Here is a 27,605-nt window from a genome sequence, read left to right as displayed (position 1 = left end):
CTGAGATGCCCCTGGGGTCCAATATTAGGTTCAGCATCTCCTCAGGGAGGCCCACCAACAAGGAGGGTGGCCTTTAGCACTGACTTCGGGGAAGGGGAGCTCAGGGGGTCCTGGGGAGAGGCTGGGGGTTCATTCATTCAAGCCCAGAGAAGCAGGAAGGTGAGACCAGGGATGCTGGGTCCAACGTGGAAAGGGCCCTAGGGATGCTGACACCCCAGCCACATTCTGCCTGTACCCCCAGAGGCCCCCTTCTAGTCCCTGCTTCATTCCCTTCCTCAGAGGTAGGTCTGCAGCTTGGCTAGAAGCTCCAGAGACTGAGGGAGCACAGCAGCTGTGGAACAAGCAGCATAGCTAAAACCCGGCGGGCCGTAGGGCCCCGCGGAGGAGGCCCCAGCAGGCGGACTAGGCTGCCTGAAACCTCCCAACGCTCCCAGCCTGTTGCTTATTCATTCAGAGTGGGAAAGCGCCTGCCCAGCGGCCAGCCAGTACCGGGCTGGCCATGTAAGTCTCCCAGGCAGTCCTGCCTGTCCGGTGCCCTGCAGAGAGCCTCGTGCTGCCCTGGGCACCGCCCCTGCCCTGCCCTGACCCCTTGGCCTCGAAATGCTGTCATCGGAGGAGCCGTCCCGCTCGGGACAAGGCCAGGATGGACAAAGCTAGAGCCCAGGCAGGCAAGGAGCCTTCCTGTCCTCGAGGCCGTGGGAAGAGAAGCACGCACAGGAGTACACTCCTGAGAGCCTCTCCGTCCACCAGGCCGCTGCAGAGGGGCCACGATGGCTCTAGCCCGAGCTGGCTGGCAGCTGGGGGCCCTGGTGTGGGGCGCCTGCCTCTGCGTCCTGGTGCACGGTCAGGAGGCGCGGCCGGGACAGGGCTCGGACGCGGGGCGCTGGCGGCAGCTGATTCAGTGGGAGAACAACGGGCAGGTGTACAGCCTGCTCAACTCTGGCTCAGAGTACGTGCCGGCCGGGCCACAGCGCACCGACAGTAGCTCCCGGGTGCTGCTGGCCGGCGCTCCCCAGGCCCCTCAGCGGCGCAGCCAAGGAGGCCTCCGGCGTAGGCAGGCCCCGACGCTGCCCCTGCCGGGGCGCGTCGGCTCGGACACCGTGCGCGGCCAGGCGCGCCACCCGTTCGGCTTCGGCCAGGTGCCCGACAACTGGCGCGAGGTGGCCGTCGGGGACAGCACAGGCATGGCCCGGGTCCGCACCTCCGTCTCCCAGCAACGACACGGGGGCTCCGCCTCCTCCGTCTCGGCCTCGGCCTTCGCCACCACCTACCGCCAGCCGCCCTCCTTCCCGCAGCAGTTCCCCTACCCGCAGGCGCCCTTCGTCAGCCAGTACGAGACCTACGACCCCGCGTCGCGGACCTACGACCAGGGCTATGTGTACTACCGCGGCGGCGGTGGCGGCGGCGCCGGGGCGGCGGCCGTGGCCTCGGCTGGGGTCATCTACCCCTTCCAGCCGCGGGCGCGCTACGAGGAGTACGGCGGCGGCGAGGAGCAGCCCGAGTACCCGCCGCAGACCTTCTACCCCGCGCCGGAGAGGCCCTACGCTCCGCCGCCGCCGCCGCCGCAGCCCGCCGACGGCCTGGACCGCCGCTACTCGCACAGCCTCTACCACGAGGGCACCACCGGCTTCGAGCAGGCCTACCCGGAGCCGGGCCCCGACGCGCCGCCGGCGACAGGCGGCGGAGGCGGTGGCGGTGCCTACGCCGGCGACCCCCGCCTCGGCTGGTACCCGCCCTACGCCAACGTGCCGCCCGAGGCCTACGTCCCGCCGCGGGCCGTGGAGCCGCAGCCCCCCTTCCGAGTGCTGGAGCCGCCCTACCTGCCCGTGCGCAGCTCGGACGCACCCCCGCCAGGAGGGGAGCGCAGCGGCGCGCAGCAGGGCCGCCTCAGTGTGGGCAGCGTGTACCGGCCGAACCAGAACGGCCGCGGTGAGTACCGTCCAGTGCCTCGCTGGCCGCCCTGCGGTCACGGCCAGGCCACAGCCACGCGGTCCGTGGGCCTCCCCTGAGCTAAGTGGCCCCCCACCTCGACAGTCACCGTGTGTACCACCTCCCGACCTCCCCAGGTCCAGGCATCATTAGCTGCAGGATTTGGCCAGGCAGGCTTGGGCTCTGACCCTGGCTGGAGGGGTCGGGGGTGGAGGGACTGGCTGGGCTTGAGGTTGAAGCACCTTCCAGACCTGGAGTGGGTCCTCTGGGCACAAAGGGAAGGAGTGCTTCTCCTTGCCCCTCCATCATTTCAGTAGGGCCTGACTTCCAGCTCTGGAGATGCCCCTATGCCAGCCTTGCAGGGGGAAGCAGGAAGTATCAGCATCAGAAACCTGGGTCTTCAGGGTCAGAAAGGCCTTGGGGATGCCCCTGGAGGTGTGGCAAGGTCCCAGTCACTAGCATCTGTGAGCTTGGCCTGGATGAGCAGAAGGTTAGGGAGGCCGCTCTGGCTCAAGGCAGGAGTCCAGACTAGATGACAGGAGTTAGCGCAGGGGACACTGCCAGGGCCAGATGGGAGAGGTAGTGAGGCACCCGCCAGGGGTGAAAAATTTAAGGGGATGTCAAAAAGCTCAGGAATCAAGAAAGTAATGTTTTAATGCCTTTTAGGTCAAAAAACAAATGCAAACATCTAAAAAAACCTGTGATGAGCAAAAGATCCAGCTTTTACGTAGAATTAGTAACGGTGCCATACAAAGCCATACTGGAGCTTGAAGCAAACTGATCCTGTCTTTATGTGAGATTCTGATATTTGGTTCATCACAGATTTTTCTGGCACTGATCTTGATTTTTAAAAGTGTTGCCGCAAATACTACTTCTCGTGGTCGCTGAGTGTTTTGTGCCCAGGCCAGTAGCTCTAGCTCCCTCATTTCACTCTCACTGCAGTGCCGGTCCTGGAGGAGAGCCCCGGGAGGGAGCTGTAGACAAGCCTCCCTCTGGTATTTTCTGGGGGAAGGGGGGATGTGAAGATATGACCTGGTCTTGGGAAAGCCCAAACCATCTGTACATAAGAACACAGCGAAGGGGAAACTCTCCATCTTCAGACAGAGAACTCCACACACAGGGGGGCGACTGTGGTAAGGGCCCACTAGGGGCCTGGCCAAGGCTAGATGGCTATTGGCCCATCCTCTGCTGTCCTAGAGTTCCCCTTTCTGCCTCTGTATCTGCAAGCCCAAAGTTAGCTTCAGCAAAGGTTTTCCATTCAGTCCCATCAGGCTGCAGTCAGTGCCCCAGTTCTCTGCCCGACTCCAAGGTTGCCGGGCCAGGCTCACCAGGTGAGGGCTGAACCCGGCAGGGCCCAGGGGCACAGGGGCACAGCCCCAACCTTTGCTTCTCTACCTCAGTTAGCTCAGGGACTGCTGGTTTGTCTCCAGCCACACGGACCTAGGTGAGAGGCCACTGTGCAGGGGACGAGGGGGAGAGGGGCAACGTGGTTCTGTCTCTGTGGGGCTGCTGGAGCCCAAGGCTAGGGGAGAGGAGTGTCCCCACTGGTAGCATCCACTGCCTCACATCCAGGGCATAGCACTCAAGTTGGATGCCGAGTCCCAATTGCAGAACCTGCAGGGGCCTCGGGGCAGGAGCCTGATTTTTTGGGGGGGGGCGGGGCTTGTGGGATGTGATGAAGGTTGTGTCCTCCTGCCCATCGTGGCCCCATCCACATCTGGTCCTCACTGAGACTTTGTGCATCCTGGCAGCAGGGTGCTCTGAGTTGGGCATCATCTGCTCCTAGAGCTCCTTGGAGGAGAGGGCATCCCACCTTATAGGGTACTAAGCTTTCGCAGTGGCTTTGTTAGGCTCTGTGACCTCAGAGTGGGGCTCGGATGGAAGTGACCCACTTCTGGGCATGGGAGAAATCGGAGGTTTCCAGTGCTACAGCACCACCGGCAGAGCTAAGCCTGGTCCTCAGCCTCTGTGTGCCAAACCAGTGGGGTTTTCTAGGGACCCTCTTTGCCCTGACGGTTCTTAAAGTTCAAAGGCGACCGGCCAGGGCTAAGGCCATGTCTGGAGTGAGGGTACTTGGTGCTTATCAGAGTCTCCAGTCTTGACCCTGAGCCCCATAGTTGGTTTGGGCTTAAAAGTGTGCTAGTAAGCATCACATTCCACCCCTGCTGGGGGTCAGGGGAGGCATAGCAAAAGGGACACATGAGTGCTGTGATTGGGCAGGCATTGGAGGCATGAGCTAGGGGAGCCCAGACGAAGGGTCTCCCCAGTCAGGGGCTGGGGGCTCAGGGAGGACTTCCCGGAGGAGGAGGTACCTGTGCATTGCTGCAGGTAAGGGCCATCAGCACCCTCCAGGTGCTCCTTCCCCTAGTCATGGGAGCGGGGGCGTGGTGTGTGGGGTGAGAGGGAGTGTGGGGGCACAGGCTACTTTGGGGCTCACAGACCAAGGAAGGAGCAGTATCTTCTCTCTCATCATTGATTCCCCCTTCCCACCCTGCTAGGCCCAGACCATGGAAAATCCCAGTAAAGAGAAGGCCAAGCCTTGTGCTTGAGATCAGACCCCCAGGCCTGGTGTGGGAGTCCAGGGCAGATTCTCTGGGACTGACCTCATTTCTCCTGGCCACACACCCAGGGGTCTGAGGCTGGGTGCTGGCAGCCTATGTGCGTGTGGGCGTGGATGTGTCCTCACAACACCAAACACATGTGCGCTCCGCCCACATCCCTCCACGTCTGGGCGGTTTCCAAGCGTCTGTCCAGAGCCCGGGTTTATTCCTCTGGCGCCTGCACCCTCTTCCCTCCCACCCAGTGCTGGGGCTGCCCGGGCCTCCTGCAATCCCATTGTCTCCAACTCTGAAACTTGTAACTGGAGAGACCAGGAAACAGAGGCCCAGAGAGGGTCACATACTTTGCCTGGCTCTCAGCAAATCCGTGCAGACGCCTGGAGGGTGGCCGGCGGCTTCCCAAGCCTAGCTGTGTCTCCTGCACTGTGCCTCTCCCTCCACCATGGCCAGGCCCTCCCTTCCTGGCCTCCTATCCCTGCCCCTGCCCCTGCCCACTGCCCCCTCCCCACCCCATCCCCTCATGGTCTCAGCTTTTCTGAGCTGGTGGTCTTTGGACCAACTAAGGTGACTCCTGGTCCCTGAAGACCCCAGCTCTTTCCCCAGGCCTCCCCCTCCCACTCCTGGCCTGCTTCACTGGTCCTGGAAACCCTGTGAAAACAATATGGAGCAGGCTCCCTGGCCATTCTCCTGGGCCTCGCGGATGGAGAGCTGTGCCAGCCTTGCCTGGCATGGCCCTCCAACCCTATCCCCACACGACCAATCAAAGCCCAGGAGGAAGCCCTGGCTACCTCCTCCCTGCTCCCCTGCTCCCCTGCTCCCAGCTTCTCCCTGGCCAGTCCCTCTACAGAGCTGACCACATTATTCTCCTGCTCAAGAAAGTTCTGGGGCCCCTGAAGGCCTTCAGGTCAAAATAAATGCCTTAGCCTACTGCTCCAAAAGTAGGGGCACCTCCTTCCTTTCTTTCTCACCGTCTCATACCCCCACAGCCTCATGGGAACCAGATCACTCCCCAGCCTGGAGGTTGCACCTCCCCATACACCCAGAGGTGTTCTAGTGTCCTCCCCTCTCCATCTAGTCTCCTGCACCCAAGAAGCCAGACAAGACCCCTTTATCCCTGACAGTAGCCCTGGCTCCCTGCCCCCCCCCTACACCTGGGCCAGCTCCCGACCCCCACCTCCCCTTCTCCAGGTCACCTCCCTACCTCCTCAGGCTTGGAGTAGATGGAGAGAAAAGTAGAAGCTGGCCTCTATCCCCAAAGCATCCAGAGTTCAAGCCCCAGGTCAGGGATGATAATAACAAGCAGGCTATCTGCTGAGGAGCACCCACTGAGCCGGGTGGCTAAACTGTGCAGTGTCACTCACGGCCTCCCGGAGAGGGGGCACAGTGCTCCTCTGGCACCCAGGGCAGCCTCCCCGCCCACATGGCTGAGCCAGAGCTCAGGCCCGGCCTGTCATCTCTGCACGGCACCCAGATGACCCCAGGAGGACCCACATGCCACCTGCAAGCCAGGTGGGTCAGGCCAAGCGCCTCGGCCTCCTCCAGTGGCTGTCTGGGCCTCAGTTTCCCCAGCTGCAACCAGGGGAGGGAGACTGACCCTGGCATTTGTGGGCACTGTGCACGTCGCCACCCTTAGTCCCCGCAGCTACCCCACGAGCCAGGTACCAATCTTTGTCCCATCTCATAGATGAGGCGACAGGCTCATTCGCTGCTGTTCACACAGCCTCTTAGTTGTGAAACCAGGCTGTGGGTCCCGCATGAACCCCCATGCCGAGTTCCTAACCCCCAGACCTAATTTTGTTTAATTTGATGTATTCTTGCTTCTGCTGCACACCTGGTTTATTCACTCCTAAGCTGTTTGACTGTCCAGTTTGTGCTGGGCCCTGGCTGGGACGGGCTGTCAGGCCAGCAGACCTGCGAGGCTTAGGAAACAGAGTCCCTTCCCGGTGTGGTGTTTGCGAAGGCTTGCCGTTCTCACTCTAGACTCCAGAACACTTTGGTCACAAGCGCTTATATCGTGCTTTCTCGGTGTCTTCTACCCTTCCTGGAACTTTACGGTTCAAGTCCATTAATCCTCAAGGCAACCCTAGGTAGTATTCACCAGCCGCATTTTGCAGACAAGCAAACTGAGGTTCTCAGAGGTTAAGTGGCTTGTCCAGGGTCACATCACTGGTGACGAGCAGAGCCAGGATCTTAGCTCAGCCTCCCTTCTTCCTTCCCTGAGGTTGTCCTGGATGCTCCTTCAGAAAGAAATGGAGCCTTCAGGCCGAGGAAGCTGTTGAGAGAGGTTGGACAGGCTGTGGACACAGAGGGACCTGGGTACTCTTCCTCCTCCCCTGTTTGGCCAAAGTCATTAGTGTCAGAACAAACAAGCTGTGTCCCGAGCAGTCTCCTCTCAGGCAGACTTCCTGTCTCCTCTGTTATCATCGGGTTGCAAGGCCACATCCTCTCTCCCCGAGACCCAAACTGGACCATCCCCGCAAAAAGAGAGGACTCCTATTTTAAGTAACAATCACCAAAGCTAGTATTTCTTGAACACTGACTGTGCACCAGACACAATGCTAAGCATTGGATTTTCATGTTCTCATTTAGTGCTGCCAGCAACCCAGGGCGGCAGGTAGATAGGGTTATTGCTCGCCTCCTCCCGCCTACCCCTCTCCCCCACCACAGACCAGGAGCCCGAGGCCACAGAAGTTCATAAGTCATCCAAGGTCTCCATGGGTCAGAGCCAGACTCGGAGCCAGGCCATCCCTCTCTCCTGCTAGACGGCTGAAGCCTCTCTCTTCTTGCCCCTCAGGGAAAGTCTGTCTCCTTGTTTGTCTCAGATCTAAAACCCCAGAAAGCCAAAATTTGGACTTTTGCCTTAAGTTTGCAGGCCCCACAGGCCTTTGGGGTGGTAGCAGAGCAGGGTGGGAATCATTAGGGCCTTAGGGGCATCCTGCCTCCTCCCTCTTCTCCTAACCCCAGGGGTCCCCATCTCAGTGTTCTCTCAGCTCTGAAGGTGCACACACTCATACTCACACTGCCAGCAGTCCCAGCCTGAGTCCACTCCACTCCTGTCCAAGCCAAGAACACATGGAAAACTCCCCAGGGCAGCACTGGAATGGCAGGAGAGGAAGCGGGGGAGGAGGTGGGTGGTCCGCCCGTAAGCCCACACCTGCTTCCAATTCCTGTGCCGGGCATTCCTGCAGAGCAGCCATCGGCTCAGAAGCAGGAAGGAGAGGCTGGGTCTGGTCCCCTCCCCTGCTCTGACCTACCAGCCTCCTCTCCCGAGGCAGCTGGACCCAGAGGGCCTTTCTGTATGGATTCAGAATTACGGGGCCACCGTTGGGCCTGGGTCCCTCTCTCCCTTGCTGACGAGCACTCAGGAACTGGTTATTTCCCTGCCACCTGGAAATGGGCTGTGTCCGAACGCCAGAGCAGGAAGGGTCTCAGGTGGGGAATGTAAGTTCCCAGAGGCCTCTGCCATTGAAGCCTCAGGAGACAGACAACCCACCTCTCCTCCTGCTTGTAGACCAACAGCAACCATGGGTTTTCCAATCCTAAAGCTAATCTTTTTTTTTTTAAAGATTTTTTTTATTTATTTGACAGACAGATCACAAGTAGGCAGAGAGGCAGGCGGGGGGGGCAGACCCCCCACTGAGCAGAGAGCCCATTGCGGGGCTTGATTCCAGGACCCTGGGATCATGACCTGAGCCAAAGGCAGAGGCTTTAATCCACTGAGCCACCCAGGCACCCCTAATCCTCTTTCAAAAGAAAAAACTTTTGGAATCAGTGCCAACCTTTGCTTGGTAATGAAGTCTGCTCACGCAGACAGATGCCATAAGGCCCTGCAGGTGTTTGTGCCTGTGGTCGCCAGGGCCCACAAGGGCCAGCCCCAGGCTATGCACAGAGAAGTCGGGGGTGTGCCAGAGCCAGGCCTGTCCTTACGAAGGCTTCAGCACAGCGGCCAGAAACCAGGCCACAAGACATCCCCCACCCACCACCTTCTCACAGATCTCTCCTACTCCCACCTGCTATGTGCAGACACCTGGGCCCACAGCTGCGTAGCAGGCAAAGGGCAGTCCCTCCCCTGAATGGAGATTCATCCACTCAGGAACTCTTACTGAGTGTCTTACTGTGTGCTGGGCACAGGCCAGAGCTGAATCTTCCTTAATGAAAAGAAAGACACAAAACCCTTGCCTTTGCGGACATATTTTCCTGCATAGAATAATACATAGGGAAATAATAGAATGTGCTAAGGACTGTGGGAAAATAGAGATAACTAAGATCTGGTGTGGGAGGGGGGGAGCAGGTTGCAAAGATGGTTAAGGTATGCCTCCTGAAGGCGACATTTGAGCAGAGACGGAGTAGAATGAGTGAGGCACGCAGGGATCAGGAATAGCATTCCAGGAAGGGGAAACAGCCAGTGCAAAGGTCCGGAGGCAGGAATTCCCTTGGGGGTTTCAAGTGTGTTCCCTTCTGTTTGGAGCAGAGCAGGACAGGAGTCAGGGGTGTGATAAGAGGCAGAGCAGAAAGGCCACGGGACCGTGGAGGACTTAGGCTTTTTTGCCCCCTGCACTAGGTAACACTGCAGGCTTTGAGCTGGGCAGTGACATTTAAACAGGGCCCCTCACCGCAGGGCTGGGATAGGCAGTGGGGAGGCTGGTGGAGAGATGCTGGCAGGGGTGATGGCACCAGGCAGGCTAACGATTGAGGTTGTAGGAAGTCAGGTTCAGGATCTAGTCTGGAGATGGAGCTGTTGGGATTTCCTTATGGGTTGGACATGGGGTGTAAGAAAAAGAGGTCAGGCATGAACACAAAGGTTTGTAGCCTGTGCAGCTGGAAGGATAAAGCTGCCATGGGCTGAGAGGGGAAGGCAGTGGGTTGAGCAGGTTTTATAAGAAAGATGGAAGTTCGAGTCAATGTGAAGGGCCTGAGGGGCAGGGAGAGACCCGGGGGACAGAAGCATCCACCAAGGCTCCTGGTGGCAGGGCTGGGGGGCCCCTGCAGACCTGCAGGTGAGCAGAAAGCAGCAGGGACCTGTGTTCACAGGGCGGGGAGAGTGAGAGGGAGTGAGGTGTGCAAGGAGGCAGCTGACCTCCCCAGAGGTTTATGTCAGCCTGCTCCCAGCTCAGCCCCAGCCCATGTCCGGCGTGGTCGCTGAGACGAATAAACCCTCACAGATCCCCTTCTCAGACTTGGGCCCTCAAAGGAGGGATAAGGTGGTCACGGCCCCTGGACTGTCTCCACCCACTGAGCGGGGCAGATGTGTGCTGGCGGGGGGGTAGTCAGCACTGACAAGTCTGGGGCCTAAAGACTGTGAACCCCTGCAAGGTCATGTGTGTGTGTGTGTGTGTGTGTGCAAGCGTGTGCCCTCGTGTGTGCAGAATTCCAAAATATGCCTCAGGGGCTGGGGCAGGAGAGGTCTGGTGTGCGAGGGAGCTGCCTCCTGACCCTTCAGGCTATGAGATCTGGAAGGCTCTGGTAGGGCCAGACCACAGAAGGTCTTAGCTGCCGCCCTGAGAAGTCAGGGCCCAATTCTGTAGGCGGCGGGGAGCCCTTGCAGGTTCTGAGCCTGGCGTTAGAGCTGTCACAGCTCCTTTGCCTGGGCTGGGACTGCCCCTTCCCAGCAGGATGCAGGGAATCCCACAGCCACCTTGCCCACCCGATCATCACACAGGTGCGGCCCCTCCGGGCCAGCCCAGACAGTCTCATGGCCTGATTACGAGATGACGAGTTCACAGGGCTCGGAGCTGCCAGCTCCTCCCAGTCTGTAGGCCCTGTCGTCTCCTCTTTATGCAAGGCCAAACTCTGTGAGCTTGCCCCTTTTCCCCACCTCAGGGCTCCTCCAGAGTCTGGCTGCTGAGCCAAAACATCCCGCCCTACACAGCTCTCACCGCCCGCCCGCTGACCGGTTCCTGCTGGACCTTGTTTATCCTCCAGCCCCCGAGACTCAAGAGATTAGGGCCCTCTTGCATTCCTTGCTCCTTCCTCTGTGGCTTGGGAGCAGGAGGCCTGGAGAGGAAAGCGTTCAAAGGGGCCAAGGTTTATGGAACCCACAAAAAGGGGGAAGCCAAGAGGGAAACAGGTGAGGTGTGAGCAAGCGGCAGGAACGCAACCACAGGCCCTCTGCACTGGGCAGTCTCCAGGAGCTGCCGGGCGGGAGGGACCAGAGTTCTTCTGAAGCAGGAAGGATTTAGGTCAGACAGTGGGAGAATTTCCTGGCTGCTGAAGAATCGTCTGCAGAGGTTGTAAGAGGTCTGGGCTCCTGCCCGAGGCTGGGGAAGAGACTGAAGAGCTCCTGAAAAGTATTTTCTCTCCAGGTGTTTTGGGGAGCCATCGAACTCCTCCTCACGGCTCCTTTGCAGGTTAGCGTAGTCTCTCTCCGTTGTCCAGGTGGGGAAACCGGACCTAGGGTTTATCCACCCAGGGACTGAATGAGAGGGCAAACTTGCCTTCTGGTGTCTTTTCCGGAGAAGGCCCCAACCGGGTCCTGCCAGGGAAAAGGGAGATAGGCCTCAGGTTCCTGCAGGCTGACCCAGGGGCCAGCCTGGGGTGGGGAGCATGGCAGGCTGGTCCCGAGGGCCTAGTGAAGGGGCCTGCATCACCCTCAGAGGAAGCACCAGGGTTGGAGCAGGAATGCGGAATGCAGAAGGTCCTTATCCCGGGCTCTGGGTCTTCCCTGCCCAGGAGGGTCTGATGGGGGCAAGGGTGCCTCCAGGGCTGCCTGCAGAATGGCCTTGGGACCCCGATTCACTTACACCCAGCCCCTTCCCTGCAGAGAAGCCTGGCTTCAGCCATCCCCGGGGCCTCTACTGCTCTCTGCCTCTGTGTTCGTCCAGCCCTGGTCTGGACTCTACAGCCCGAGTCCCTGTGTGTCCAGCCCCCACGATCAGCACTTTGCTTCTGGGGAACAGTGCCCACAGGGGCCTTGGCCAGAGCCCTTCCAGGCTTTGCGTGGGATAGAGGACAAGCAGAGCTGGACGAATGGAGGCAGTGGGGGCTGGAGAGGGGGCAGGCCGGCCCTGGGTCCCACAGAAATTCTGTGGCAGAGGAGGGTAAGCCACCAGGCTCCTGTCTCCCTCTCGGGAGGGGATGGCAGGATGCTGATGGTGACCAGGGACCCTTTGGGTAGCCTCAGCAAACCATACACCAAGACTGTCCATGGTTGGTCTCACCTTGGGACCCAACCCTGGAAGACTGGCCATAGTGGGCCACAGAGGGCACTCCCTAGGAGCCCTATCTAGCCATGACAAATCATGAGCTAGGTAGACCCTAGTTTATACGTTGATGGAAAAATCAAGAAGTGGAATGAGATTCTAAGACAATCTCATTTATAATGTTTCAAGAATGCATGCCTGCCTCCAATACACTGCAGGTTGTATACAGAAACACAAATTGTCTGAAGACATGTCAGAGGGGTCGGGTGACAATGAAAAGCAAAAAAAAAAAAATGTTATTCCAAGAGAGGGGCCTAACCCAGACCAGCAATAATGGTTAGTTTGCTCAGACGTTAGAACTGTAATTAATTCAGTGTCTGCATTTAGAGAAATGGGGATCTCTGGGAGGTGTTCTCATTGGAACCCACTTTCTAGAGGCTCCAGTGCCAGGTCCCAGTGCTGGATGGTTCCATATATTCTGGATAAAAGATCCCAGCCCCTCCTCAAAATGACATCCTCACGACTGAGTGTTGTTCTTACCTTCTCCCGGGGATCTTCCGCACACCTCTTGGGATGGGGGATGGGCACATGGTTCCACTGTAGTGACACTTCAGGCAACATGGGCCATCATGCCCAGAAGGCCCGGTTGGACCTCCCAAGCCAGAAACAGCAAGCCAGTCCCCTCTCCCTACATCCACAAGCCCCTGCTTACACCTTCCCCCCCTCACTTCTAACAACACAGGGGTACCTCCTCAGTCCCTCCAGGGGCTGAGAGCCCAAGCCTGAGGGCCCACTGCTCCTATAAGCTGATGCAGTGCCTCATAGGAGAGCAGGCGGAGCAGGAGGCATTGTTCCAGCTGAGGGAGGGGCCTGCAGTGCCCAAGGACCTCTGCAGGGGGAGCGGGGGTGTCCCCTCCTCTGACAGGAGTAAGGAGAAGCCACCTGAACTCCCAAGGCTACTCTCTTCCAGCAGCTTCCCTAGTGTGACAGAGGTGGAGCGTGGCCAAGAGGAGCCTGTTAGGGGAAACATGGGACCCCTGTGCTGGTCAGAGATACGGAACAAAGAAAAGAAAAGAATGGTAGGAGTGGTTCCACTTAAGGTCTAGAAAAGGCATAGCTATCTACGGTGATTGAAAAAGAGGAGTAACGGTTACCTGGGGTGGTGGAGGAAAGGGAGATTTACCGGGAAGGAACAGCAGGGAACTTTCAGGGATGATGGAAACAGTACAGAGCTTGATGATGGGCGTGGTCCCAAGTGGGCACCATTTGTTAAAACTTACCAAAACTGTATACCTTAAGTCTGCATTTCTGTGGCTAGATTACACTTCCAGAAAGCTCATTTTTATAAAAACAATGATAGGTGGAGAGCTAGGAGGGGGTGTGGAGCTTCTCCTAGGGCTACCCCCTACTCGCTGTGCAACCATGGGCAAATTCATTGCTTTCTCTGATCCTTGGTCCCTCCAGCACCTCTGTATGCCCTCGTGCCTTGCAGGGGACAGGTTACAGAGCACACCCAGTCTTTGGAACAGTAAAGCCACTTAGGATGAAAGAAACTTGTCTGAGAGAGGCCAATATGATGGGCAGGCTGTCAGCCCCAAAGCATGGTGCATTGCCTGCCAACAGTGTGAGTGGGACCCAGTCCCTGCCCTCAGAGAGTGCAGAGTCTGGAGGGAAGTAAATCCAGGTAAATACAATGAAATCCAACTAAAGATCAAGACACATCTAGTGGTGAGACAGATATTATGTGTGGTCTGGAATATCACAGCCAGTCAGGGAGGACTTCCTGGAGCAGGAGGCACCTGTGAATCTGAGATTCTTCAACAATAAGAGGAAGATGGTATCTAGGGCCAGGGCCAGAGCTCAGGTTGTGAGGACCAGCTCTGAGGTGTCTGTCCATGGTCTTCCTTCCAAATCCCCACATGTAGACAATACAGAGGCCCCTCCCCCATAGCTTTGGAGCTTACAAAACCAAACCAAACCCACTCAGTTACAGTAAAAAGGATTCATGATGTCAAAGCAATTCCTTAAGAAGTGTTTCAAATACAGAGTTTTTAATACATACTCTGGGGACAAACAATGGGTTCGAGGCTCTGAGTTGCTAATAGGATCTAACTGCGGTGTGTTCAGGCTCAGTATAGGACCAGGGTCGGGGCTCAGCCATAAGCCAGAAGGGGCACCAGCCTTTGCTGGGCCTCAGTACCTCTGGCCTCTTACTCAGCTGGCTCTTGGAACCTTGCTGGACTGCCCAGCCAGCTCATGGAATGGCCTGGAGGGGAAGGGTCGGGCCAGAAAAGCTTTGAGGAGCCATCTGCACACTGTTTATTAAAACCGGGCCTGGGGTGGGGGAGGCAGGCCATCTGGTGCCAAATACTGGGTCTCATGAGGCTTCCGGCCAGGCTAACCCACCCCCACACGTTGCTGCGGGAGAGGCACTTTGATGATGGGGAAGGGGACTGCTCCTGTCTTCCTTACCTCCCCGCACCAGAGGCTTCCGGATACCAGAGGGTGAGAAACAGCTTGGCAGCGAGGTGGGCCCTTGCTTTGAGGGCCCAACGGTCCCCTGGGAAATGACTGCAGGCATTCCTGAAGCTTGAGTAATGGGACCTCGGCTGGCCTAGACGCCCCCCTCAGCCAGGAGCCACCTCATCCCCACCCACCCTGTGCTCCAAGCTTCCTCTTCATTCCGAGTAGGTGAGATCACGCTGGCTGCGGGGCCGGCCTCCCGCATGGGGCCCAGGCCTGGGGTGAGTGGGCTGGGGGCTCAGAGCCGAGGGGATGGGTGGGGGGCGGGGGTGTCTGCCTCACCTTCGGGACCCGAAAGCCGACAAGAGGGTTTTGGCAGCAAGAAGAGGGGCCGGAATGCTTTCGCAGGACTCGAATTCCCGCACCTTACTTGTCCCTGGAGAGCAGAGGTCTTGAAAGAAACTGAAGAGCGACCTGTAGCCTCATGTCCTCCCTTAACTACTGGAATCCTGGGAGCCAGGGGGGTGGAGGGGACGGAGAAGCCCCAGGCTCACTCACCCTGAAGTCCACGGCCAAGCTGGGCGAGAACCAGGGGCTCGGGGTCCCCCTGCCCACCTCCCAGCCCACCCTGGGGCCCCACCAGCTCCTGTGCTCCCAGCAGCCACATCAGATCATTCCTTCTCTATTCCGATGCGGACGGGGTCTGGACACCTGAGTTTGGTTTCTTCTAATTCCAAATAATCCACCCGCTCCCTGGGTGGGGGAGGTGCGGAGGGACAGGCCCCTGGCTCTCGCCTGTCCTGGGAAGCAAGTGCTCACAGGGGCTGAGCAGACTCCAGACTTCCCCTGGGCCCTGCAGAGGAGGCTGCCAGGCCCCTCGGGTTGCAGACAGAGGAGGGTGCGGTCAGGTCTGGGGGCCGATGGCAAGAAGAAAGGAATCCTGAGAAGGTCAGGCTAGGTGCCCAGGCCGAGAATCATGCACCGTCAGCAGCCTACTCTGGGGATGTGTTTTCCCACTCGCCCTTCCCTTTCTGCCCACCCCACTTGTGCCAACCACCATTCACCTGGCTCTGCCCGTGAGCTCTCTGGGAGCCACTTGGGGCCAGAACCCAGGGCTCTCCTGGTGGTTCGGGAAGAATGCAAGAAGGCATCTGGAGGCTGGTGTCCAGAGGCCTGGGGAACGAGGACATGGAGGGAGTGCCTCTGTCAGGAAATTGCTTGGTTCGCTCAGTCCTGCCTCCAGGCCCCTGTTCATGCGGCTCTCCTGCCAAGTATACCCTTTCCTGTTCTCTGGCTCACCAGACCCCGGCCTGCCTCCCAGGCTTTGCTCCTATCCCAGGTCTTCCAGGGATCTCAGAAGTTCCCATAGCACGGGGCTCCAGAAGTGAGCCCCAGTTCCTTGACCTCCCTGGCCCACACCTGAGCCCAGGGGGAATTGTTCCAATCAATGCCCCTAGCTCTGGTTAGGTAGCTTCTTGGAGGAGGTGACAGCCTATACGGAGGAAGGAGAATGACAAAGGGCAGTTGTGGCTGAAGGGGTCTCTGGGCATTAGCTGCGGCCAGCCTGACACCCCTCGACGCCAACTCTTTCCCCCTCCTCCGTCTCTCCCACTCCACCTCCAGGTCTCCCCGACTTGGTCCCGGACCCCAACTACGTACAAGCCTCCACTTATGTGCAGAGAGCCCATCTCTACTCCCTGCGCTGTGCTGCGGAAGAGAAGTGTCTGGCCAGGTAAGGGGCCGAGGCTGAAGTGTGGAACATGGGGATGGCCTCTGGGGAGTCCCCCGAGCCTGTGCTTGTGCCAGTCAGGCTGCCCACAAGCTGAATGACCCTGGCCGAACCCCTCAACCTCTCGGGACCCTGACCTCTTCGTCTGGGAGTCTCGCCTACCCCCAGGGAACCAAGAGGGGAAAGGGACAAGTGAGCATTTCCATAGAGGTCATGAGACAGGGAACTTGTTCACACCAGCCCTGAAGGTATGTGTTTTTCCAGTCAGGCTGCCGAGGAGCAAAGAGAGGACTAGAACCAAGGATGCAGGGAAGCCCAGTGGGGGGAATGAGACCTCAGGATAGAGGGTGGGAGTGTGGAGCCGTCCCCACAGAGGACAGGTGTGGCTCTCCAGCCGGGGCAGAGGGCACACATGACAGAGGCCTCAGTGGGGAGAGAGGGCAAGGAGACCACTTTGCAAGACTGTGGAAGGGGAGCCCCGCCAGCTCTCCCTAATTCCTGGGTGATCCTATCGCCTGCCGAGCTTGCTTCCCAATGTATGAACCACGAACGTTCTGCTCAAATACCTGAGCTGAGGGGCCATCTCCCTGTGCTGAAAGAATTTGTTAAAGATGACATCGGCCTGCCTTGTCTATTGACATCCTTCTATGCTGGAGAGCACCTATTTTTCTTTGTTACTTGCTGCCCTATTTTTGTTTTTGCATTTGAATGCTTTATTGGCTTTTACTCTTCAGTGTGCTCGAAGGCTGTCAGATCCTCAGCATTTTCCCGCTTACAGAACTGCCGCCGCTCCGGGTAGCTCACCTGCAAGGTGTCATCTGCCCATCATGACCTAAGTTGCTTGTACCAGAATGTGACTTCACTCACTGCTTCCTTGGCCCAGAACATCTTGCCCTTGATCACGGGTAACCAAAACCAGGGAAAAGGAGACCGCAGATCAGGGGGTCCACTATACCACTCTGTTGGCCTGGGCATTTAGGTGTGGTCTCATCAGTTGTCCCCGGGAAGAGGGCATCGTGATCCGACTCCCGCTGCAATCCCTCCGGCAGGGAGCACCTCACAGCCTCTGTGGCAGCCCACCAAGACTGAGTTTTGAGGAGTTTTGAGTCAAAGACAAATTACCATCCCATGTTCACGGAGCATCCTGCGGGCCCAGGCCTGAGCTCCCAGCCGGGCTAGGGAGCAGGGTGCAGGGCACAGACCCAGCAGAACTGAGGCTGAGCTGGCAGGGCTCTCCGCGATCATCAACAGTACGGGCCGCAGAGCGCAGCCAGCGCACAGGCTGCCGCCGAACGGAGACAAGGAAAGGGACTCGCTCCAAGTCTCACCGCGAGTCTGTGGCCAAGCTGGGCCTCGAACCTAGGCCCTGATGGGTTCCCACGGTGTGCTGAGCAACAGAAGGGCAGGATTGAGCTGAACAGAGGGAAGGAGGATGTTTTGTTCCAACCCAGACACAGACGGATTCCAAGCCTCCCCCAGACAAGGCCAAGGGCCTTATGTCCTGGCAGACAGGAGACGTCCTCTCGGAGAGCGAGCTAATCCCTGCAACTGGCTGCCTCCTGCCTCTGGCTTCAGGACCCAGACCTTCAGGAGTGCCAGGAAGTGCCCCTGAGGCCAGCCAGGACAGCTGTCAGCAGGCCTCCGGGGAGGGGAGGAGCCTTGGTCAGTCCCTGCACACATGTGTGTCTGTGTCTGTGTTGGGCTGTCTGTCTCACCCCCCTTGCTGCTGCCCCTCTTTCCTCTCTCCCTTCCTTTTCTTACAAAGCCCCTCTCAGTCCTGGCAGCTTTGCAGTCAGGGAAAGGTGGCCTAGTCACACTAACAGAGCCCACGGGGCCTGTGGTATCAGGCTGGGCCACAGGAGGTGCTGCTGGAGCTCACAGGCAGTCAGGAGGACTGTGAGTGAGGCAATCAAGGCAGACTTCCTGAAAGAGGGAACCTGAGTTAGGCCTAGGAGGCTGGGTGAGTTCTGGGTCAAACACGCGCAACAGTATAGCTTAGCAGGAGAGAAGTCTGCTCGAGAAACAGTGTTTGGAGCTGGAACCCCAGGATGTGTGGGGGAGCAGCAGGGCAGACAGGATTGGGAAACTGAAACGGCTTTGACACTGAAGAGCCGCACCTGAGAGATGGCGTACTTGGGTCAACAGTCAGGGCTCTGTCCCCTTATCAGAATCTCCTGGATAGGGCCACTTTCAAAAAGCCCTCCAAAGATTTCTATATGCCTTTCTCCCCACCCCACACACCCCCCCCCCCAGGCTGTCCCCAGCAGGTGCGGTTGTCCTGGTTAGGCCCCATGCCACTTGAGCAAGGCTTTCCTGGTAGCTGCCGGCCACAGGCTGGAAGCCAGAAAGAAGCGGACAGCCTCTCCCCTGCGCTTAGGAGAGATGGGGAGAGGCCTGAGCCTCCGCCACAGGACAGGGAGTCGGTGGAGAGGAACTTCAGGGATGGTGGGCCCATTCTGGGCTTCGGTGTCCCCCGGATCCAGCCCCACTCCGGTCTCCCCGCCTGTCCCTGCAGCACAGCCTACACCCCGGAGGCCACCGACTATGACGTGCGGGTGCTGCTACGCTTCCCCCAGCGCGTGAAGAACCAGGGCACCGCGGACTTCCTCCCCAACCGGCCCAGGCACACGTGGGAATGGCACAGCTGCCATCAGTAAGTCAGGCCCCTCCCATGGGGCGGGGCCTTGGTGCCTGAGCTCCTCCCCCCACTTCCGTGCTCTGGGCGGAGCCCATGCTGGTGCGAGGGCCTGCCAGGATCCACAGCACCACCACTCCCCCACCAACACCACTCCCCCGCCCCCGGGCAAGAGTTCCTTTGCTAAAGCTCCCCAGAGGAGGATGGGTTTTAAGGGGGAATGTCTAGAATACAGGGAATGGTCCAAGGAAGGCTAGCCCAGGTGGGAGCCCAGCAAGGGCTCCAGAGGAGCTGCTCTCCCTGGGTGATCTGGCTGGGAGCAGCCCCAGAGACACTGCCCTGGGAGACACAGGGGACCAAGGAGCCCCAGGAGCCCAGATGGTCAGGAGTCTGGGTCACAGCAGGCTCTCCAGGCCCGTCTCAGAAAGCGCAGGGGTGACTAGGCCCCCTTGTCTCTCCTCCCGTGCTCTGCCCCCAGACACTACCACAGCATGGATGAGTTCAGCCACTATGACCTGCTGGATGCAGCCACAGGCAAGAAGGTGGCGGAGGGCCACAAGGCCAGCTTCTGCCTGGAGGACAGCACCTGTGACTTCGGCAACCTCAAGCGCTATGCGTGCACGTCTCACACGCAGGTCCGGGCCGGGCGAGAGGGCCAAGGCGGGGACCTAGGGGTCCGGGGACAAAGCCCTGCCCAGGGGAGCAGGGTCGAGGGGGGTGAGGGAGCAGAGAGCAATGCCCAGCTGGGCCTGTGCCAAGGCTCCTGGCCACTCCACTCCATGGCAACAAGGGTCTTCTCACGCGTCATCGGGTCACCACGGCGTCCCTTCCTGCATCGCTCCCAGGCGAGTCCGCCTGTGGAAAGAAAGGAACATTCCAACAAATTCTAGATGACATGGTGTTCCATTGCCTGTTTGTCCACCCAAATGTACCTTTCTGTCAGTCTGTCCAGGTATCCACAGAACATCTGTCTATCCTGCCTGTCTGTCTCTTCATCTGTTCCTCTGTCCAACTCCCCAGGCATCCCCCTCCCTCCTTCTGTCCCTCCCAGCTGGCTGTTATGCCTCCCTATCTTCTGTCTGGTCCATCTACCCAGTGGGCTCTAGAAGGGAGGAAGGAGGGGCCCAGACTGCTGGAGTGGCTCTGAGCAGGGCCCAGCACCCCAGCCTTGACTCCTGTCCCTCTTCCCAGGGTCTGAGCCCCGGCTGCTATGACACTTACAATGCGGACATCGACTGCCAGTGGATTGACATAACGGATGTGCAGCCTGGGAACTACATCCTCAAGGTGGGCCTCCTGGTCCAGGGCGCTCCCTCCTGCCTGCCCCTCCCGCTCCATGTCCCTGCCCCAGGGATGTGCTCTGGCCTCTAGGGCATTCCCTCCTCCCTGGCTGTGGAGCAGCCTGGACATCACGTGGAGGTGTCCTCTTCCCATTGGAGGGTATTGGCCTTAAGCAGGCAGAGCCTCCCTTTCTATAAGAAAATGAACCTTCAGCCTAGGTGTGGCGCTGCTAGAGGGGGTAGTGACACTGTCTTCCCTAGGGGACAGAGGACTAGGAAAGCTACACGGTGCACCCCCTGTCTGCAGACAGGGGAGGCTCTGTGCCATCTGCGAGAGGACATCGCCATGCTCGAAAGAGACCTCCCGCTCCCCACAGGGATATCTGCAAAGCCAAAGGCTCCTGGGACCAAGAGTTCCTTCTGGCCTGAACCCCTTCTCCAATGTCTGCTTGCTCCAATGCCACTTCCCCTGAGGCGGGGTGGGTACAAGGAGAAAAGCATGTCAAGGACACATAGCCTAGTGTGGTACGTCCACACACGCTGCTCCAGGACCAGGGCGTCATGGCCTCCTCCTTTGTGCAGGTGCGAAGCAAGGGCGGGGAACCTTCCTGTGGGCCCTCGGACCCGCCGCTCCACACCCTAAAGCACTACACAGAGCAGTGAGCAGTGAAGAGGGGCTTGGGAGGCACACTGACCTGCGTGAACGCGGCCTGCTGGGAAAGCTGCACTGGGAACACAGGCAACCCAGAAGCCTCTGGTCATGCCCCGAACCTGGTGGCTCCCAGCGGGCTCAGCAGCCCCTCTGCTCAGCCTCAGACCAGAGCCAGGGTTGGTGGGGCTATTCTCCTTCCCATGTCCAGCCACTCACCACATGTGTACACAGGCCCTCTGAGTTCCAGGCACTCGGGATTCAAACCACATCCGTAGCCCACACTTCCTGCCCTGGGGGTGGGGGGAGAGTAAAGGGTTTAAAAGTAACATGTTCTTAGAGATTCTGCAACTCTAAGTCTGGGTGTAGCCGCCCCTGGTACAGCCCGCCCCCTCTCCCCCACCGTTAATCCAACATTCTGAAGGCTTCCTTGTGTCCCAACAGCTCTTTTCCAGACAAAAAGCACAGGTTATACCTGGGCCATGATCTCCGTGTCAGACATTCCGGCTCCACGCTGGGAAATGCCACCTGACAGGGGACAGCCTTTGCCTGTGTCATCTTGACAGACATGTGTGGTCAAAGGGTGTCGGACTCGGACTCGGGAGACCAGGCTCAGGATCCCTGCTCAACCCCCCTCGTTCACTGCTGTGTCCTCTGGGGCAGAGATGCAAACTCTCTGACCCTAAGCACCCCACACAGGGCCCACCGGGCCTAGGCTCTGGGTCTGGGGCAGCCTCCCATCTTCCAGTAGGAGCGACCTGGTGCTGTTTTCTTCAACCACGCACGATCTCTTCTTTCCTCTCTCTGCATCTCTCCACGTCTCTGCACCAGCATATCTCTGTCTCCATAGCACTCAGTCTCAAGTAGTCGTTCTTGGCCCTCCCATCTCCTTCCCTCTGGCCCCTCCGCATCTGTCTGTCTGTCTGTCTGCATCTCTACCACCTTCCCTGGTGAACAGGTGAAGGGCGGCTCTCTGACCGGATCCCTTTTCCCTTGGTGTCCTTTCTTCCTCAGGTCCATGTGAACCCCAAGTACATTGTTCTGGAGTCGGACTTCACCAACAATGTGGTGAGATGCAACATTCACTACACAGGTCGCTATGTTTCTACAACAAACTGCAAAATCGTCCAGTAAGTGCTCACCCGTCATCCTCTCCATGCGGTCCCTGTCCTCCCGGGGGAACAAATGGGGCCACTTGAACCACTCAGGGTGAAGAGCCTTGTCCGTTGCCAACCCCAGCTGAGTGCTCCTGGTGGGGCTCTGGGCCCAGATGGTGTGGCTCCCTAAGCTTTCTCAGACGGGGAGGAGCGGGGGACCGGCAGGGGCAGTGTAACTGGGGCAAAGTCTGTAGTCCTGCTTCTGAGCTTCTGAGCTGTGACATCGGGCAGGTCGCCTCATCTCTCTCAACTCCTTTTCTCAACTACAAAAGAGACCCTTCCCATTCAGGCTTGGGAGATTAAAAGATTGAAAGGCCTGCTGTGTGGTGTCAGAGAGCCCTTCCGAGGGTGCCCAGAGAATGGCAGCTGTGTCTCTGTCAAGTGCGTTCAATGAAACAGCCCCAGATTAGAGCTGATTCTGGTTGGGACGAGCTTCCCCCAGTGGCTGGGCCCGGGTGTACTGGAAACTGCAGGACTCTGGCCCAGGCCTTGGGCACTTTGGTTGCCACTGCTCCAGGCTATCTGTCTTTAGCCTCTCTTCTGATTCCCCAGGTAAAGTACTTTGCAGAGGGACCTTCTGCTTACAGACTCACCAAGAAACCCCCCGCCCCACTCCATGAGAATTTTAAATGTTTGATCAGCTCAAATCAACACTTTGCCATTAAAACAAAAACTAAAACAAAACAGGCTTAGTTCTAGAACTTCAGTCCATCATCTGGGGGGAAAATGGCAGAGATTTCAAGGCCCAGAGAGACAAAAGCATATGCTTATTAATGATTGACAGGTATGAAGTTTAGCCTGTGACCAGGCTCAGGGCTCAGTGTGTGTCCAGGGTCAGGGCTCAGTGTGTGACCAGGATTAAGACTCTGGGTGACCAGGATTAAGACTCTGTGTGTCCAGAGTCAGGGCTCAATGTGTGACCAGGGTCAGGGCTCAGTGTATGTCCAGGATTAGGGCTCAGCGTGAGACCGGGATTAGGGTTCCCTGTGTGACCAGGATTAAGGCTCACTTTGTGTATCAGAGTCAGAACCTGTTTAGAGACAGCCCTTTGGCCCTTTAGTTGCAACCACTAAGCTGACTGGTCACACACACACACACACACACACACACACCACCACCAACAACACCACCACCACCACCACCACTAGCCCATGTATATTAAAAATTAGAATAGCGGTCTTTAGTCCAGTATAGAGATTAGATTCCTCATAAACTGAATTTGATCAGATTGTCCAGGTCACAGAGTATATTTAAAACAACTGATTCCTGCCCCATCCCCAGCACGGCGGCTCTTTTGTAGGCCTGGTTTTCTGACCCCCCTCCCTCCCCAGGGCCTGTCTCATTCAGCCATTCCCAATTCAGGGGTCACATAAACGGTAGAGGGTTTCTGGGAAGCAATACCGTGGAAGGAGAAGGAGGAAGAAAGGAAGGGGCACACAAGAGGAAAAGAGGGCCAAGGGGTGTGCAGGGAGGCAGGGAGCCTACGTCCCTCTTGTCCTGCCCGCCGCCGCCGGGAAGGGTGGAATAAAACAGCATCCCTATCCCCAGCCATGCCACAAGCTAGGCTCCTCAACAAGGCAGACGGAGAAGCAGTCCCAGGGGCCTATGGGCCAGGGAGGGCGGAGGCCCTCCTTTCTAAGCCCTTTACATAAGTGCTTGGAAAGGCTCAAGTCTCATTAGAGCGTCTGTGGTACCCTGACCGCAGGCGGGCGGCCGGGCCAGGGCACAGGAAGCTGGACGCAGTGTTCCCAGAAAGGCCACGGGACTGAAGCCTGTGGCTTGCGATCGTGTTTCTGAAGAGGAGGAAGGAGGCTTTTTTAAAAAAGTACTTTGTTAGAAAAAAAAACAAGAAAGCGTTCCCAGACAGTAGTAGCTCTCCTAATGGCCTAGAGAACACTGTGGAACCCGGGGCACGGGGAGGGGGTGGTGCCAAGATGGCCCCTGCGTGGGTGGGGGAGGCCGGGACACCCCTCTTCTGGAGGTTGGGGCTGGCTGAGGGTTCCACCCGCACCTGCCCTCCCTCCCATGTGGGATCCGGGCCGTGGAAGGGGCGCCTTGCCGACACTCAAGGAAGGAGACCTGTCCCACAGCCTACCACTGACTGCTCGCTTTCTTTCCTTAGATCCTGATCTCACAGAAGATGGACAGACGGTCAATCTCCCTACTCCCCAAAGCCGGCCAGGCTCCCCCAGGAAGCCTCCTGCCAGGACAGACCCGGCCCAAGGGGCTCAGCCCCCCCGCCCCCACCCCACAGGCAGGGGCAGCTGGAAGCCACAGGCATCCTTCCCTGCCGGCCTCAGGGAGCAAACGCAGACCGAAACCACAGGGATTCCGGATGCCAGGCCCAATTTTGTACTTAACTCTTCTCTACAACGGTATTTTGTCGTTTGTTGGTTTTTATTTTTTATATTTTGGCCATATCACAGAGCAAGATTGCCCAGACCTGGGCTGAATAAAACAAGGATTTTCTACTCTGTGGTTCAGCACTGCGGCCGGCCAGGCTGGGCTGGCCAGAGCGAGGTCGGGCTCAGGGGACATCCTCCAGCTTCCTCCTTCCCCTAGCAGAATGTGGGAAGGACAGCCACCACCTGTCAGGACCACAGCTTGACCAGTGTGGAAACCCGGTGGGTTTATCCCAAGGACAAGGCTGCTGTGTGGCCAGGGGCCCACAGCCCTGCGGGAAGACCCTGGGCGGGAGCGGTAGCTCTAGCCCACTCACCCCTACTCAGGGTCCCCCACCTCCCCCTCCCCTCCTCCTGCAGCTTCACACTCCCACCCCCTCCCTTCCTCACACCGTCCCTCACTCTACCAGCCACCAAAGGCCTTACTCACATATTGAGTTCCTACTGAATGCCCGGCCTGTGCTGGGGCTGCACCATCGTCTTGCTGTGAGGGAGCTCCCGGGGACGGGAGGAATGTGTTCACCACGCCTAGTGAGACCATGGGAAGTGGGAGAGACTTCTGAAGGCGGGTGGCATCTCCCAGGAAGGGAAGGGACTAGAATGTACTTGGCTGAACGGGGTCCAAGTGGGAGATGGAGGGAGGCCCCGTGGCTGGGCAGCCCTCCCTCTCCTGCCCTGGGTGGGGTATCCCCGAGGTCCTGGACAGCAGGTCGGTGCAGGAAGAAGCAGAAGGTGGGCACCTCTCACCCTCCTCTTGGAGTATCTCTGCACCCATCTGCCCCTGCCAGCCTCCTTCCTTCCTAGGGGACCAACACTAGTGAGAACGGGCAAGGTACTTGGCGAGAACCAGGGCCCTAAGGGGCCAAGGCCAATTCTCCTCATTCACTGTCTATATGACTTTGGGTCAGGCATGCTCTGGGTCTTGGTTTCCCGATCCATAAGATGGGAATGCCCTTGTGCCTGGCTCACATGCTGACACAGAGAGCCGGTGAGCCACTGTGACAGGGACAGGCACGGGGGAGCCACATGGGAGCCCAGCCCTCCACCTCCCTTCGGCTCCCACATGCTTCATGCCTTGGGGCCCCCTGGCAGCAACAGGGTGGAAAGGCAGGGCTGTTTGGAGCCAAGCAGTTCTTCCAGAAGAGTCCTGGGGCCCCAGCCCAGCCCAGGCCACAGGCTGCAGTGAAGCCAGTCTGTAGCCTCACAGCTCCCTTCACTGAGTCGTGCTGGGATTCTTTTCCTGGCGAGGGCAGGCACTGAGACACTGCCTCTCTCCGTAAGGCGCTGGAGAAGGGCGGCCTAGAGGATTGAGGAGTGTGGGTGGGAACCTGTCATCAGGGTCTCCCCGTTGTGCTGTGGCCTTGCCCATATGCACCCCAGAGATGCTGCCCCGATTCCAGCCCCAGACCCCTCCTTTCTGGGTGCTCCCAGAGTGAGCAAGGGAGGTCTCAGACAAGAAGGAGCCTAGAAGGTCAAGTCAAAAGTCCCCAGTTCCCAGGTCGGACAACTGGAACCCAGAAGGGGAGCCTGTCTGAGGGCCCAGGTGAGTTTCAAGACAGACCCCATGCTGGAACCCATGCTCTCAGTCCTGGGCCTGGGCTGAATGCCGGGTTTGTGCTGGTGTATTCAGGGGGGCGTATCTGTACCCTCAGCTCTAGGAAGCCTCCTAGGAGGCACAGGGTTGGGGTGGGGTGGGGTGGGTATAGAGAGAGCAGCACCACAGCAGGAAGAATGGGGGAAGAGTGGGACCATCTTCCCTGCCTGAACCGAAGGGTGATTCGCTGGAATCCTTCCCATCCCAAGAAAACAGTATAGTGTTGGACTGGTCAGCGAGGTCCTCAGTGCCAGAGTCCGTCTTGGTCCTGTGTGCCCCACGGAGCTGAGCACTCAGCCCCACACAGGACCTTCCAGGGGACGAAGAGAGGCCTGGTGAGCAAGCCATCACTCAGGACCTCCCTCCAGGGCCCACAGACCCAGAGGGGTTCCACCAGCATGTCTGGGCACCCATGTGGCATCTGGGTCACAAAGGGCCTCCTGGACACCTGCCCAGTACCCCCCCCCCCGACCCCCACCCTGAGTTTGCTCAGGCCCATGGCAGAGAAGCTCACCACCTCTCTCTCAGACCACGCTGTGAGAAACATCTCAGGGCACAGCGGCCCTCCTGTCAGCCTCCTCACAGGTCTGGGCCATGGGATCTGTGAAGTACTAACAGTTTGGGGAGGGCATGGCTGGAAGCAGGAAGGACAGAGAGAGCAGACGCCCTGCAAGCGACAGGGGACCTGGCTGTGGACCTAACGCTCCTGGCCACTGGGCCTCAGTCTCCCCACCTGTGCCCTGGAGCCAGGCACTTTGGACACCCATACTGCGTCTTGTCTTCCAGAGAACTGAGCAGAGGAGAGGAGAGGTGGTGACACGCCTGGGACGGGTCAGGGTACCACAAGCAGGGCACCAGGGGCAAGACAGCCGCCTGAGGAGGGCCTGGGGCATCGTGAGGCTTGTGGGAGTCCACAGACAGGCATCTGCCCTGAAGTGAGGGCATCAGATGCCAAACCAGGCTGCGGCTAGAACCTTCATAAAGGCTTCCAGGGGGCCTTGGGCTGGGGGAGCTGGGGTGCAGAGGCCTCTGATGAAAGGACCGCTCAGACCCAGATCCCTCCACTCTCCTGGCCACAGCCTGGGTCCTCTCCCCTCTCCGCCACCTAGTTCCACGCCCACCCCCTCCCCAGAGCAGCAGCACCTACTGGGTAGGGTCGGAGAGAAAACATTACCCCTCCTAGCTCCCCCCACTTGACAAAAACCCCACTTCTTTTGAGAAGCTACTTAGGTCTGGGTCATGGAAGCATCTGGTAACTATAGTGTGAGCAGGCCTAGCTGGCCCACATCCTTCCTGACTTTTAGGCAAGGAGCTTTGTAATCTGTAGGACGGACCAGAAGAGAGCACTCCCTGCTTGGCCAGGGAGGGGCAAGGGGCCTGTGAGATATTTACAGATTTCATGAAAACAAAGCCCCGGATGTTTGACCCTAAAGAAATGGGGAACACGAGCCCAGCCCCTATCCCTCTGCATCGGAGGTCCTGTTGCCTGATCCAGCAGCCCTCACCCCGACCCGCAGGCCCACCTCACCCCTGATGATACCTCTAAGGCCAGCCTCCCAACGGAGGTTCCCATGGGCCCTGAGGATTTCAGACTGAGTGAGCTTGATGACACGTGCCCTCCAGCCTGGGTGGGGGAGGGCGGGGCATCTGCTTCGCAGCTCCTCCAGGCCTCTCTTTCCCCTCCCTGCTCAGGACAAGAGGCCAAAGCCCAAAGGGCAGGCGGGGTGGGGGGAGGTGGTGAGAGGTTGGGGGAAACAGGTGGTGGGTATTGGGGAGGGCACAGATTGCATGGAGCACTGGGTGTGGTGCAAAAACAATGAATACTGCTACGCTGAAAAGAAATTAAAATAAAAAAAAAAAAAAAAAGAGGCCAAAGCCCCCCACGGGCTGTGAGCCTCTGAGCCCTGTGGCCACTCACAGGGCTGGGTCCTCCCTATGTCTACATGCGGGTGCATCCTACAACCACAGCACTTGCTGGAAAGTGCCACACGCCTGCCCAAAAGCCCCCCAGCCGTCCCCCCAGACTGAGTCATGAAGAGGGTGCCCAGGGACGGGGTCGGCAGCAGCTAG

General features: G+C 58.5%; 1 protein-coding gene across 1 annotated transcript; it reads left to right on the top strand.

The window, feature by feature from the left end:
- Positions 1 to 433: 433 nt before the first annotated feature.
- Positions 434 to 24,010, top strand: LOXL1 (lysyl oxidase like 1). Its single transcript, XM_045070529.1, has 7 exons — positions 434 to 1,929; positions 15,713 to 15,821; positions 18,334 to 18,471; positions 18,932 to 19,088; positions 19,645 to 19,740; positions 21,397 to 21,512; positions 23,662 to 24,010. The coding sequence occupies exons 1-7, from the start codon at positions 771 to 773 to the stop codon at positions 23,666 to 23,668; spliced, it is 1,782 nt and encodes a 593-aa protein (XP_044926464.1). The 5' UTR covers positions 434 to 770; the 3' UTR covers positions 23,669 to 24,010.
- Positions 24,011 to 27,605: the final 3,595 nt, after the last annotated feature.

This window comes from Mustela putorius, unplaced genomic scaffold (genome assembly GCF_011764305.1).
Source record: "Mustela putorius furo isolate JIRA1106 unplaced genomic scaffold, ASM1176430v1.1 tig00003972_pilon_pilon_pilon, whole genome shotgun sequence".
In the NCBI taxonomy this organism is placed as follows: Eukaryota; Metazoa; Chordata; class Mammalia; order Carnivora; family Mustelidae; genus Mustela; species Mustela putorius.
The sequence above is the reverse complement of the archived record's forward strand: the minus strand, read 5'-3'. Positions and strand labels throughout refer to the sequence as shown.

Bases quoted from the DNA above. Each gene is read 5' to 3' on its own strand.
- LOXL1 (XM_045070529.1), top strand. From the start codon at position 771: ATGGCTCTAGCCCGAGCTGGCTGGCAGCTGGGGGCCCTGGTGTGGGGC. The intron at 1,930-15,712 runs GTGAGTACCGTC...CTCCACCTCCAG, and splicing joins GCCGAACCAGAACGGCCGCG to GTCTCCCCGACTTGGTCCCG. The intron at 19,089-19,644 runs GTCCGGGCCGGG...CCCTCTTCCCAG, and splicing joins CGTGCACGTCTCACACGCAG to GGTCTGAGCCCCGGCTGCTA.